Source organism: Festucalex cinctus, chromosome 13, assembly GCF_051991245.1.
Source record: "Festucalex cinctus isolate MCC-2025b chromosome 13, RoL_Fcin_1.0, whole genome shotgun sequence".
Taxonomy (NCBI): Eukaryota; Metazoa; Chordata; class Actinopteri; order Syngnathiformes; family Syngnathidae; genus Festucalex; species Festucalex cinctus.
Genome location: NC_135423.1, coordinates 2,177,161 through 2,192,369, shown reverse-complemented (window position 1 = coordinate 2,192,369; position 15,209 = coordinate 2,177,161). Strand labels below are relative to the sequence as shown.

Below are 15,209 nucleotides of genomic sequence, written 5' to 3'. Positions count from 1 at the left end.
TTAGGCCCGACAAAAAACAATTAACAATGCCAACGTTCATTACGGTAATGGCCGTAACGCAGTAAGTGACCCGCTTCTTCTCCACAACTTCACCCGGGCAGACGGAAGAAGGAAGGGGGGGTATATGTCTGTATTGCGGATGTGGTGTCCAAAAAAAAAAAAAAATGTATGAAGTGACTCCCTAATGGCTGCTCAAGCCTGGTGATTAGCCCATATAAAACCGAGGCGGGCTAAGTCAGCCCAGGCCTCAATTAGCCCTGAGAAAAAAATTAGCTTTGGGTAGACTCCCGTTTCTGCCAATAAAAACAATTATTGATCATTCATATGGCTACTATGTTATTTATTACCATCCTAAATTATAGATGCTAATTGTTAGCTACATGCTGCGGCGTTTCCCATTGTATGTTGGCCACTTTTTTGAAGCATATTACTAATCACATCTGGCAAACTGTCACCTGTTGTGAAGTCCGGTTGAATAATTGGGCCTTAAAAGAACGTAAACATTTGCAAAAGCTAATCAAAACGGGACTATTTTTCATGACAGTTCCTCAATCGTCCAGCCTGTCGACAGTCAGTTGCTCTTGACGGCCCCTTAGCGGCCACAGCGCGTTAAGCGGGTGCGACGTTTGCATACGACTTGGACTGGCAGCATCCGGGGTCAGTTCCACGGGTGCTTAACTTCATCGTCATCGGTGTGCCCGCTAAGTCCTAGCAAACGTGATTAATCTGCAAAGTCGGGTGAGTAATGGCTGATTACAGCAATTTGGCCAGGAAAAGTCCACATTCCAGACCTTCTAGTGCATCGGGCAGGCTAATCCCACAAGCCCCGGGGCCCACTCGCCAGGGTTGTGAAGGGGGGGGTGTAGTGGACCTGCTCAACGGGACTACCAGAAATAGAACTGTAGTCGAGGAAAACAACAACAACAACTTAAGGGAAATCAGCGGAGGTGTAAAAATATTCACATTCTGAACATCGAATCGCTCATGGATGGACTCAAATGCTTCATAAAGTTACTGAAATACTCACGAAAAGTTAACCCGCTAATCTTAAATATACACAATCAAATGAGGGGGAAAAAAAAAAAAAAGAGGAGCTCACTCACTGCCATTTACGGCTACGGACGTCAAAGATCCATCTGATCTGAGCTGGCAGTGAAGGAGTTTTAAATACTGCACAATCATCATGTTTGGTAGGAGTGTGACGATATATCGATATCGTGATACTTTGTCTCCCAATAGATTATCGATACATCTACGCAAGTATTGTGATATTTTTAGTTAATAACAAGCCACTAGAACGCCTCCATTGTTCATGACTTATTCAGCAATTACTTGGCGGGCCACTAGGGGGAGCACGTCATAAGAGTGGCGGGGAAATGGACGCAAGTCTTCAGGTGAAGAAGACTCATGATCTTAATTTTATTATTATTATTGATTATTATTATTTATTTATTTTAGATTTTTGTATAGGCCTATATATATTTATATATTATATTTATTTATATTGTTATTATAATACAAATTATTTTTTTAGTGTTTTTTATTTTTATTATTGATTTATTATTATTTATTGATATTTACTATTATTAATTTATTATTATTATTATTATTATTATTATTATTATTTTATGATTAGTTTTATCGTAGATTATCGTGGCTTTGTGACCTGAGCAATATATGGATAATCGCGGTATCGTCATATCGTGAGATAATCGTTATCGTGAGCCTTGCATCGCATATCGTATCATATCGTGAGGTAGCCAGAGGTTCCCACCCCTAATATTTGGTATATAACACTTTCATGACGCAAACGTGGACTCGGCGAGATCACTTCAGTGATGAAGCGATTTTTTTCCCAAGGCTTCTTTGATGAGACTGCGACACATTAACGGTCGTCTTTGATGCGCAAGCATTTTCGAGCAAGAGAGTAAAAGCTCGATTAAAGGCCTCGCTCACTTAGTGTGTGCGTGTACGTGTGTGTACTGTACGCACCAGCCAGGCCCCCCCTTCACTCCCTCCCTGGATTAATGCCGATTGTTTGGGAATGACTCGGCGCGGTGGACCACACAAGGAGAGCGGCGAGCGGAGGAAGACGAAGAAGAGGAAGAAGAAGGGAAGTGGAGGGGAGAAATGATGGCGGCTACTGCTCAGTTACCTCAGTGAGTTCTGCTGGAGATCCAGAATGAATAAGTGCAGACGTCAACAACAACAAAAAAAACACACACTTGGAGAGATACTTTTTTTTTTTTTTTTTTTTTTTTTTATTATTTCACATATTTTATTATTTTTACATTTGCATTTAATTTTTATTTCTATTTATATTTTATATGTACTTAATTATTTTCATACATATTTTTTGTTTCTTATATACATTTCACATTATTGTTATTTTTACACAGGTACTCCTTTTCCCCAATATTATTGATTCTAACAATAAACTATGTCATTATTCACTCAATTAGTGATGCAAGATGGATTTTTGATAGACATAGGAATGTGCCCACAAAACAAACCAAAAGTCTATTTTCTGTAAATGTCTATGGTTGAAATGTGAAATTTTAGGCTAGTACAGTACAAGTGTTACAAAAGGTTTTTTGTGTGCTATTTTTCTTATTTGATATTAGAGACAACAATCTACAGTACTTGGATTAGTGTGCATGTGTTGTTGTTGTTTTTTTTCTTCTTCCCCTTTTTGGGTTGCGTGGGAGGTCTCGCAACAAAATGGCCGCCACGAGGACAAGCATCCATCCAACACACATCACTGGCTTCAATTAAGTGCCTGTGTGAGTCGCTAACAGAGCGCACGCTTCTGCTCCGTCAGCAGCTCGCTGTACTGTAGCGCACTCACACTTGTTTAGAATAGTGCACGTATCATTTTAATAGCACCTTTAAAAAATCAAAAACAATAAAAAGGTCTCGTATCTAATGAATCGGGGTGACAAATAAATGTTTCTTTGGAATAAATGCCTGTTTTTTCGTCGTCTGGAAAATATACCAGATGGTGAGTGTGGCATTTTAAAAAGTCCAAACAAAAATCAAGGCCTCCCCTCTAATAGACAATACTTATTTTCAGAATCAAAACTAAAATAAAGGCCTCATTGACCACCCCTCTCAAATAGACATCTCCAACCATCAAAGGTCCCCTGCTAATTAGACCATGAAAATCAAGGCCTCCCCTCTAATAAACCAGGGAAACAAATGCTTCCCTTAAACAGACAACTCCTTTTTTTCTTTTTGATTGAGATTATTAGTAGGTACTTTTACCTCATTGACATGAAAAAATGAAATAATAAACACCTCCCTTCTAAAGCAATCTTCCCTCAATCTGCAGCAAAAAAACAAACAAACCCTGACCCCAATTTTGAATGTATACAGTAGTTTAATTTCCGACCAAGTGATGCACAAACCACATAAGCGAACTCACCGGCATGAAACTTCGTCCTCGCCTCCACCTTACACGCTGACGCTGTACATAAACACACTCCGCCCAGCAGCAGTGAACTGTAATGGAAGGTTGACCTGTGCCAAGAATAAGACAAGCTGATTGTAGGGGGGTGGGGGTGGGGGGGGGGGGGGGGGTTCATGGCTTGACTGTGTTTGTTTAATACTGAGTCAGCGAGGTTAGCCACAACTTGGAAAAGTCACTATGCATGACCAACATATAGCCACATGAATGGACGTGCGCGCGCGCGCACATGTGCCAACATGATTGCCTAAAAGGTATGGAGGAGACCAAAACTGCCTAATATTCGAAATAAATAAATGACTAAATAAATAAATAAATGACTAAAAGTGAAAATTAAAATCAATATAAAAATATATATATAATTCGAAAATTATAACTTTTGGTGCTTTTCTATTGGCTGCTGCTAGATGACGTCACTTCTGTTTGACATACTTTCAAAAGTCATTGTTCCGGTTTATATAAAAAATAAATCCACTAAAAATCACAACAAAGACTAAAACAAAGGACATATTTGCTATAATTGTAGTTTTAGTCAGTTTTGTAAACATAAACTGTAATTTCAGTTTTCGTTTTTTAAAAAGCATCTACGTTTTTATTTTATTTCGTTAACGAAATTGTTTTTTGAATTTTAGTTTTATTTCGTTAGTTTTAGTTAGCTAAAATAACCTTTAATAGCACCTGTGTTTTTCGACACCCTCCCTTCTTACTTTGACCATCTCCAAACATTTTTGTTTTTACTTCATTTGAACTGAGTCAAATGCCATTTTTAGCATGTCGCGGGCCACTGAAAAATGGACGGCGGGCCGCCAATGGCCCCCGGGCCGTAGTTTGGACACCACTGGACTAAATAAATGACTAAATACATAAATAAATAACTAAATAAATAGATAAATAAATGACTAAATAGATAAAGAACTAAAATAAATGACTAAATTAATAAATAAATAACTAAATAAATAAATGACTAAATACATAAATAAATAACTAAATAAATAGATAAATAAATGACTAAATAGATAACTAAAATAAATGACTAAATTAATAAATGACAAAATAAATTGACTAAAAGTGAAAAAGTGAAAATAAAAACGGATTTATTTCCACTTATATTTATATTTTCGAATTATATTTTCTTTATATTCATTTTTATTTTCACTTTTAGTCATGTATTTATTTTGAATTTTGGCAGGTTTGGTCCTCCATAAAAAAGGAAGTAGACTGACGCAACTTTGGCGCTGATGTCGAGTTGACCATTTTAAAGAAAGAAGAAAAACTCATTTTAAATAAGTCAATTCTTTTTATGACAAAATAAAAATTGAATTGATCACGTTGCTTTTCTGTCACATTACGGTGCTACAAAATCAAACATGCGTCAGCGCGCACGCCGCCTGTCATGTCATCGACTGAGGAAGAAGTCCATTAAGTGTGATTTAGTGCCAGTGTTATTGCGGCCGTCCTTTGTGCGCCGCTGACATTCCCTGAATGGAAATCCCAATTTTCTCCCCCTCCTCCTCCATTTTTCTCCCCCTCTTCAACACCATTTGGTGGGTGTGTGGATGTGGATTGAGTGGCTTCTGCTGTCACACGTCGCCATCTTTTGTTTGTTTAGCCTCACACGCCGCCACCGCCGCATACTAAGGGTAGGGAGGGGCAAGGTGGGTTTGTTTGTCACTTGAGTCCAGATACAAATACGGTTTTATGAAAATGGTGCCTTGACGAGTGTCCCAACTTAAGAGTTTTTTCACAATACATTTATGCTACAAACAGACTTTCACAGCTATAGTAAGAGACTCAGTAAGCTGCAGTAATACTGGTGTACTTTTATATTACCCCAAAGTATTTTTTTTTATTTTTTTTTCCCCACACACGGCATCTTTGCAGCAGATGCATCTGCACATGTGAAGAGAGCGAGAGAGAGAAAAAAAAAAAAAAAAAAGATTACTTCGCAGGGATTTGGAGATATTAAGCGGTCCACATGTTTGGCAGGGGGGCACAAAGAGCATAACTGAGAGATAAAAGACAGGTGCTGCCATGAACGTTCAGCTTCCAAAAGGGATTAGAAAGCATGCTCGGCCAAAGCGTTTATCATGCCATATTTTGTACAATTGCAAACATGTGGATAAAATGAAAGCAAGCGTCCACCTGACCATCAGGTTAAATTTATGTCAGGATATACACGTTGTAGATTTACATAATCAAATTTATGTCTCACCTGTTATTGTGTCTATTGGTGCAGATTTTAGACCAGACCAAAAAAATAAATACAATTTTTGAAACAATTGTTGTCTTCCATTTACAGTATTCTGTTAAAATTGAATTGAAAAAAAAAAAAAAAAAAAGATTTATTCTTGCATGCAGCCATTATTGTTTTTAAAATAAAGTGCTCTCTAATAAAATTGAGTTTGAAGATTACAAGTCTTTAAAAATGGCAATAAAAAAAAAAAAATACTACTTTGAAAAAATAATTTCTAACACCACTCTTGTAAAATTACAAATCTTATATATGTGTATATATATATATATATATATATATATATATATATATATATATATATATATATATATATATATATATATAAACGTTATTCTTAAATTATTTTCTTCATCATTTCCCTCATTTAATCTTTTAAACTATTCAATTTTTCACCTTTATTCAGGTAAAATTATAACTTTTCTTTGAAAAGAATATATGTATTCTTGCAAAAATAATATTTTTAATTTGAAAAAAAAATCAGCTATCCTACTAAAAAAACACACACAAAAAACAAAAATAACAAAAAAACACAAAAACAAAAAACAAAAAAACCTCCACACTTGTGTCACTTGGAAGATTACAGCAATTAAAAAAAAAAAAAAAAATGTCCCGATGTTATCTTGTAAGAGCCCGACTTTTCTGTAAGGAAAAAAAAAAAAAAAAAAAAAAAAAAAAAAAAAAAAGGACTTCATTATTTCATAAAATTAAGACTTTTTCAAAAAAATATTTCACAGGATTTTTTTTTTTCTCCTTTTGTGCATTTATTCTCTTAAGTGACTGCATGACTATTTGCATATGATTAGAACCATTTAAAAATTTGCTAAAACAAATAAAACACCAGTTTGACATTCTCATAAAATTATTTTTGACTTGAAGACTTTTTATTTTGTTGGAAAAAAATGTTTTCATTTGTCTCTTCTCTTATTTATTCTGGCAAAGATATGATTTTGTTCGTTTGATATTAGAACCGTTAAAGACAAACTCAAGTGACATTCCCTCCCCTGCTAAACGTCTCATGCGAGCGCCAAAGGGAAGGGGGGGGGGGGATAACGATGTAGCACGGACTTCAAGGAACGCTTCCATTAATGTCACGCGGCCCCTCCAGCCACGTTAGATGAGGCATAATAATCTGCCACTTTATGGACCTTTGCTCCCCCAAAATGTCTGCCATGTTGCTAATTGCGTACATCTGTACGTGGCCTTTTTGATGTGCCGCACGTGTCCGCTGGCAGTGGTGGAAAAAGCGGCACAACACACCTTGAATGAACAAACACGCGATATCAGAATAGAAATAAAACCTGTTGGGTGATTTTATATTGTTTCCAAACATCATTTTCACATTGAACTCAGCACATGTGCCGTGACAAACAAAAAACAGCACATGGATGACACCATTAGCGAGGATTATAGCATTCATCAGCTAGCCTAACATAGTTCGAAATTCTTGCCAGTGTTTCTCAATACATCTTTCAGGGATGTCAAAACATGAACTATTATTCATTTTGAAGGCTGTTTGACTCAAAAGGGCTTAGGTAAGAAGTAGTTAGGCAGATATGCTAATACTTTTTTGGCCAAATATGTAAAATCACATGCACACAAGTACTTTCTCTCCAGTAGTATTAGTGAATGTTAGCTTCCCTTAGCTAGCCAAGCTTTCGTCGAGCTGTCCGGTTTCTTGTCAACATTCTCCACACATCTTATTGCCAAAACAAAAACACTATTCATTATGAAAACAAAATAACGTAAGTAGGTCTATGGGTCGGCAGTTTTGCTAATGCTAATTGGAGGGCCGTTTTTAGTTAGCGCATCAAATTCTATTTGAGAAGCTGTGTTACGCAAACACAAACCTTTTGAGTACTTGTACGATGTATACTAACCTTGTTTTCACATTAAACGCAGCATTTAACAAAGAAAACAGCCACTAAATGACCACATCAGGGAGTGCTAGCTTAGCTTGGTATGTGACGTTTCTCCACTTTTCCCATCACACCGTTCATGGTTATCAAAACCAGAAAAGCAATTTTGAAGGCTCTCTGCCACAAAATGGCCGAGGTTTGTTTGCTAATGCTAACGGAAGTTCGCGCATCACATTTACTTCAAAGACAATCCATTAATATACTGAAACCTGACAGCTGACACAACCTTAATACCAGAATATTAATAAAGACTTTGGGGATACTTAAACTTTTAAATAGGTGCTATTCAGCAAACAATAAGCTATCCTTACTAACGTAGCTTAGATTAGCATTTCCACATTTGTGTATAACAAGAAAGCAAAAACCAAAAAAAAAAGGGAAGATCTTTTCGTGTTTAGTTTTTCTAGCAACAGGCCTTCAAAATTGTCCTTGTGCTACTGTAACATTCGTGTGAAATTGGAGCCGGCGCAATTGTCGGGCTTAGGCGAGGGATTGACCTCTGCCATGAAGCTTATTTTGTCAAACAACAGCACACTTGACGAGTTTTCAAACGTCCTCTCCTTCATAACCGCGAGAAGAAGCTTCTCAACCTTGACAATGAGGAGAATGCTATAATTTGAAAATATAAACATAAACATAAAAAAAAAAAATAAAAAAAATGGTGGTTCATACATCACAGCATGTCTTAGAATCTAGCGTCGTATACGCTGGGGGCAATATCAATGGATTATTTTGTCATTTTTAGCTTTAAAAAAATAAATAAAAATGAGCGAGGCTAAAAAAAAATATAGATATATGCTGTATTGTTTAATTTTAAAGATCCTCTGAAATGAGCTTTGCAGCAATGACACCAACCATCCTCTGAACACCCTAATACTGTATCAAAAGAAATGTTTACGAAAATGTACCTTGTTGTAGAGTTGCAGTCTCCACTAGGAAGGTCCACTGTTAGCCTAGCATCAAACGAGTGGATTTTGGTGGGAGTGGCCAAGGCTTGCCAGACTTCCGTGTGTTTTTGACTATAAAATGAGTTGGGCGTGGCCAAGTCTCATCCATGTGCTCCTGTTTACAAACGGAGTCTTCAAGTCTGCACCTGAAGAAATATTGGCGCATGCTTTTGCATGCTTTAGTTTCAATAGTTGGTACCGATCCCGGGGTAAGTGAAAGATGTTCTGCTGATCCACGTTTGTATTGTCCCAAATTCCTGAAGCAGTCGTAAAACGTTTGCCACAAACTGTAAGTGCTGCTAACGACAGAAAATAACAGACAGAAAATAATTGAGAAGCACTGGGCTATGGTAAAGCAGATTTAGGATTTTTTTTAAAAAGAAGAAAAAAAAAAAAAAAAAAAGTGAACATTTCATATGAGGGGACCTTTAAAAATGTTCTGCTAAAAATTAAATACAGTATTCCGTCACTTTTTGCGAATGGGTTAGTATTTTGCTGTTGGGGAAAATGTGTCTGGGATAAGCAGTATAGAAGATTTTTTTTTTTTTTTAAATAAAATACAAATAAGTTAGTTTTGTTGTTTTAAAGTACATGCTTTTTAACAGCAGCAACGAAAGCATCTTCGCATGGATCCTGTCCAATTTGTTGCCGTATTCTGAACATTCCTTTCATCTCGAATCCCCTGAAGCCCAAACACAACCCAAAACGACACCGATCCCCAAAATGCCAAAGCTCCGAGTCGAACATGGATGCCGTCGAATGGCATCTGTTTGCTTTCAAACGACTTTTCTTCAAACTTGACGAGGAGGAGTCTGTCAGCGACGTAATTGAATTTGGGATCAAAGCATTCAGGTCAAAAGGGCTGCATCGTTTATAATAATAACAAAAACGCTTCCGGCGTTGACCTCCATACCCCTTCGTCTATCTTAATTCTGCTTCTTGTGGCCCCTAGCTTAAAAAAAAAAAAAAAAAGTGACTTGGAAGGTCTTGAGTTGAAGGGGAAAAAAGGCCTTAAACGTATAGTGATGTGCAAATGTATTGGGCATTATTAAAAATTATTTATTTATTATTCTTGTGAATTAAATGCCCTATGGAGGACCTCAACATGCCCAAGTACCGTAGTCCATTAAAAAATGTGTGTATTTCAGGGGCCTGACAAATTTTATCGATCAACACAAAATTGGATGGACATATCTCTCATAACAGGATGCAGAAAAAATAACAACTCATGCCTAAAATGAAACAAGAAGTCAGCCATTTTGATTTGAGGCAACCACTTTGGACCAATTCCAGGCTTTGTACTTTTTGTAGGAAAATTAGAAAGAAAATCAGCCCCTGATAACAGTTTCACTTGATTGACATGAAATTGGGTGAACATGTCTGTCATGACAGGACAAACAGAGGAGTCTCAAGAACAGGAAGTCGGCCATGTTGGTTTGAAGCAACAAATTCCAGGCCTTGGTTCTTTGTAAGAATGTTTGCTATGACAACAATTTTACCAGTTGACATGAAATTCAGTGTACATGTCTATATTACATAAGGATGCACGAAAAAAAGTCGAAAGAACCCACGCCTGAAATTGAACAAGAAGTTTGCCGTTTATAGTTTTAGGGAGCCATATTGGGGGAAGTCATAATTCACCGAAATGAGGCCTAATTGTAAGCAGAAATCTGATTACAGATTAACACCAAATTACAGTTTTTTGTTTGGTTTTAAATCAAGTTATCTAATGGGGGCGAGGGTAAAAGTTCAATGTAAAAAATCATTTTGAGGATTCGTCATGAAAAAGGAGCCACATACAGCTTCAATTACTCGATCATATATATTAGGGCTGCACAATATATCGAAAAAATATCGGTATCGCGATATTGGCCCTTGCAATATGCATATCGCAAAGGCATGCAATAAGTTTTATATGGAATTTTATGCTTTTTATATGAATTTGATCAGTCAGATGCAAACTAAAATGTGCATCGCCATTCAATAGTTGAAAAATTATCAAGACATAATTACAATTAATTAACTAAGATTACATGAAGGTTGCTTATTTTTCCACATGAAAAATGTTTTTCTTTCATTAGGTAATAAAAATGTAATTTTTTTAGGTACATGTTAAATATCGCAATAATATCGATATTGCTATGTTCAGCAAGTATATTGCATATATATATATATATATATATATATATCTATCTTAGAGCATCTCCATACCATCTCCATCAGCATACCAGCTAACGGACTGGAAATCAGTTTGTATGACTTGGCAGAATAATACTATGACGCAGAGCTGCATGCTGATAACTAGCAGCAGGGCGCTCCCTTGTGTCAGGCCATCATTCACTTTCACTTTCACAGCTATGGACGAGTTGTCAAATAGCCTACCAATCTTTTTTTTTTTTTTTTATGTTTTCAAATATTCATCCTTCTAATGTCCAATCACTTCTTTTTTCTTTCTTCCGGATTTACGCAAGCGTCCGATCGTGGATGACAACTGCTGCGCCGACCTCTCACACAAGGAGAGGCGGACGTCGGCCTCGCCGTCCCATTCGGGACGCTCCGAGGAAACGTCACTGGAGAGTCGGCCGTTGAGGTCCGGCGATGAGGCCCCGCTGGCGGGGGGTTCCCCTTCCTTACCTCTGGCCAGCCCCTCCAGGTGGGCTTGGAAGGTGGCGGTCTGCTGTTCCAGGGACAGGAAGCTCTCTTGCACCTTGTCAAACTGCAAATACAGAGAGAAACGTTTTTCAGAATGACAGGCGGAAGGTGGCATGAATGGAGGAACAGAAAAAAAAAAAAACTTTCACCTGCTCCATGTTGGACTGAAGCAACATTTCCGGCCACACCGACTCGCTATTGCAGCTTGTGAGCGCGTTGCCTGCATGGCTGTGACTCCACGTCAACTCCTACAGGACAAGGCAGGACTGAGATGGAAAACATCCCAGGAGAGACGCAGTTCCTCGTGGCTGAGGAGATGATGTTTACCTGAAGGAGCTGTGTGCTGTCCTTCAGGAGAGCTTGGCAGTCGTCGAGTTGCTTCCTGTGGTGGCTCAAGACTGCAAATAAGGTCTTTGCAGAGACATGAAACGTTAACGTCAGGCCTCGGCGGGATGTCACGATACTCCTTTCATAACAGGATGGATGAAAAAGTCTCTTGGAATTACAATGTTGGGCCATTTTTGGTTTGAAGCGACCGCTATGGGCACATTCGAGGCTTGTACATTTTAAGAAATTTAGAGGGGAAAAAATACCAAACAGTTTCAGCATTAGAAAAGAAATTTGGTGGACATGTTTGTCATAACGAGATGCGCAGAAAAGTCTCAAGGACCTTCCTGTTCAAACGCAGAGGAATGGTTATGACTGGAATTGAACAGGAAGTCGGCCATTTTGGTTTGAAGCAGCCATTTTTGGGTTTTTCCAGGACTTATACTTTACAAGAAGGCAAGAAAAAAAATAGCCCCTGGCAACAGTTTCACAAATAGACATGAAATTTGGTGGACATGTTTGTCATAACAGGACACACAGAAAAGTCTTAAGGACCCATGTCCGGAACTGAACAGGAAGTCAGACATTTTGGTTTGAAGCAGCCATTTTTGGGTTATTCCAGGACTTATACTTTACAAGAAGGCAAAAAAATAATAATTTGCCCCTGGCAACAATTTCACCAAAAGAAATTTGGAGGACATGTATATCATAACAGGATGCACAAAAAAGTCTCAAGGAGCCATGCCCAGAACTCAACAGGAAGTCAGCCATTTTGGTTCGAAGCGGCCATTTTGGGGTTATTCCAGGACTTGTACTTTACAAGAAGGCAAGAAAAAAAAATAGCCCCTGGCAACAGTTTCACAAATAGACATGAAATTTGGTGGACATGTTTGTCATAACAGGACACACAGAAAAGTCTTAAGGACCCATGTCCGGAACTGAACAGGAAGTCAGACATTTTGGTTTGAAGCAGCCATTTTTGGGTTATTCCAGGACTTATACTTTACAAGAAGGCAAAAAAATAATAATTTGCCCCTGGCAACAATTTCACCAAAAGAAATTTGGAGGACATGTATATCATAACAGGATGCACAAAAAAGTCTCAAGGAGCCATGCCCAGAACTCAACAGGAAGTCAGCCATTTTGGTTCGAAGCGGCCATTTTGGGGTTATTCCAGGACTTGTACTTTACAAGAAGGCAAGAAAAAAAAATAGCCCCTGGCAACAGTTTCACAAATAGACATGAAATTTGGTGGACATGTTTGTCATAACAGGACACACAGAAAAGTCTTAAGGACCCATGTCCGGAACTGAACAGGAAGTCAGACATTTTGGTTTGAAGCAGCCATTTTGGGGTCATCTCAGGATTTGTAAAAAAAATTTGCCCCTGACAATTTCACCGAGAGAGATTAAATTTGGTGGACATGTCTATGATAAGGGGATTCACAGAAAAGTCTCAAGGACCCATGCCTGGAACTGAACAGGAAGTCAGCCATTTTGGTCTGAAGCGGCCATGTTATTCCTTGAATTTTGCTCTATAAGAAGGCTAGAAAAAAATTTAAAAAATCAGCCCCTGGCAACAGTTTCACAAATAGACATGACATTTGGCGGACATGTATATCATAACAGGATGCATGAAAAAAGTCAAAATGGAACAAAGTCAGCCATTTTGGTTAAAAGTATCAAATTTTGGTCAATTCTAAAAGCCAGGCATGAACTCGAGCCATCCAGACTACATCGTGGCCTGTTGGGACTTTGAAGTCAGTCATCTTGCCTACCTCGGCGTCCTGGTGGGCCGAGGTCAAGTCTTCCCGGTCTTGACCGCCCTCTCTCGTGAGCGTGACTCCAGTGTGGAGCTCCTCCAGTCGGCCCCAGCGGACCTCGACGCCCTCCTGCAGCTCCTTTACGCCGGCCTCAAACTCGGGCTGGACCAGGAGCAACCTCCTCAGCGAGATGCTCCTACACATGGAGATGAGCTTCTTTACTGAGAAACAATTTAACGGTAATTTATCAGATCCATACTTCCAATATCTGGCATCGGAACCCTGCGCTTACCTTTCCCGCAGGTAGTTTCGAATGAGCGTCACTTTTTTAGTCAGCACGCAGTCCTGCTCCAGGGACTCCAGGTGAACACTCTCAAGTGTGTTGGACACGGACTACAATGAGGAAAGTAAATGAGGCCCTCACAAATGTCACGTGAGAAGATGAAGACTCACCTCCAGCCTGGAGACAAGATCCTGCAAATGCGGCCCACTGGGGTCCGCCAGGGGCTCCTGGAGGACGCTCAGGAGCAGGCCGTCAGCCAGGGCAAGACCCAGAGGAATACGAACACCTGAACTTGCTGACCTGGAGACATGAGGTCAAAGTATTTGGTGTAAGAAACACAAACATGCTCGTGGATTGGCATTCGCAGATATATAGAAGTTGTATTTTGTACTCAGGCCAACACAGTAACAGTACAGCGATGCCTTGTTAATACATTCCTCAATCAGCAGGGGGCAGTATAAAACAATCACAATACACCAAGAAGAGTTTCACAACTAAATTACTCAGCTGCAGCAATTTCTCACAGGTTTTCACTATTTGCAGCAGGGCTGTATAGAAAATTTTGCTTAGGCTGCACTTAAAAAAAAAAAAAAGAAAAGAAAAATCCTCACCTCTCATTAGCCACCGTCTCGCTTTGAGTGACAAGTTCCTCTCGTAAAATAGGAGCAGGATCTCGTCCCGGGGATGTCCGCGAGTAGCACAACAGCACATAGACGCAGCCCCCCATGATCCCCCACAGCAAGCACAGCAGACACACATCCTCCAGGGACAATGGCGCCCCCATATGGCAAACAGACCACAGTGCAGCCACTGACAGGAATGTGCAGCATCCTGTGCTGGAGAAGAACAACTTGCACCTTCTCTTCCTCCGCGTTTGTGTGGGTGATGATGAGGTTGGTGGCGTTTGAGGGTCACATGATAGTTGCTCTGAGCTGCTGCACAAAAATAAAAATAAAAAACTTTCAGATTAACAGTGAAGGGCACTTTAATAAAAATAAGAATGTCATGAGGTTAATAATAATGATCTAAATAGTTTATGAAATGGTCAACACCGTTTTCAGCAATATTTGGAGCTCAGCATTTCGCAAGTGTAAGATACTTAATACAATGTAAAACTTGCAAAGAATTACACTACAGAATTAGATTATAAGTGATTAATCTGCCATCTGATTTATTCGGCCAATGTCAGCTTTGAAAACTGGCAAAAAAACAGCAGATTATTATTATTAATTTACACACATTCAAACATTCCTCCCATACAAAATGTTAAAAATAAATAATTAAATAAATAAATGACTTAAAAAAGAAAAAAAAATGGCAATTTTTTCTCTGTTGTGAAATTAAATACTAAAAGGACAAAGTAATGTAAAAACGTTTTTTATAACTAAAAAAGGAAGATTTAAAAAAAATTATATATATTTTTTTATTATTATTAATCACCCATTTAATCCGTTATTGTAAATTTCTTCTACCAAATACCAGAATGTGCCTCAAACGCTCTATATCAGTCGGACGCTAGTACTGATAATAGGGGCTCTCTATTCTCACTATTCCAATTAATGCTGAGAAAAGGGGCCAAAGGGCCAAAGAGGGCCAAACCAT

General features: G+C 38.5%; 1 protein-coding gene across 4 annotated transcripts in view; it reads right to left on the bottom strand.

Moving 5' to 3' along the window:
- Positions 1-15,209, bottom strand: part of LOC144033377 (uncharacterized) — a 32,243-nt gene that overhangs the window by 16,404 nt on the left and 630 nt on the right. For 2 of the 4 annotated variants that reach the window (XM_077541425.1, XM_077541427.1), the window contains exons 2-9: positions 14,219-14,542; positions 13,778-13,907; positions 13,617-13,717; positions 13,340-13,520; positions 11,563-11,646; positions 11,385-11,483; positions 11,218-11,299; positions 3,425-3,519 (exon numbers count right to left, since the gene is read on the bottom strand). In XM_077541425.1, the coding sequence (XP_077397551.1) occupies positions 3,425-3,519; positions 11,218-11,299; positions 11,385-11,483; positions 11,563-11,646; positions 13,340-13,520; positions 13,617-13,717; positions 13,778-13,907; positions 14,219-14,542 (1,096 nt within the window). Of the gene's footprint in view, positions 1-3,424; positions 3,520-10,808; positions 11,300-11,384; positions 11,484-11,562; positions 11,647-13,339; positions 13,521-13,616; positions 13,718-13,777; positions 13,908-14,218; positions 14,543-15,209 lie in introns of those variants that run through there. The other 2 variants (XM_077541428.1, XM_077541426.1) reach the window with 2 other exon arrangements.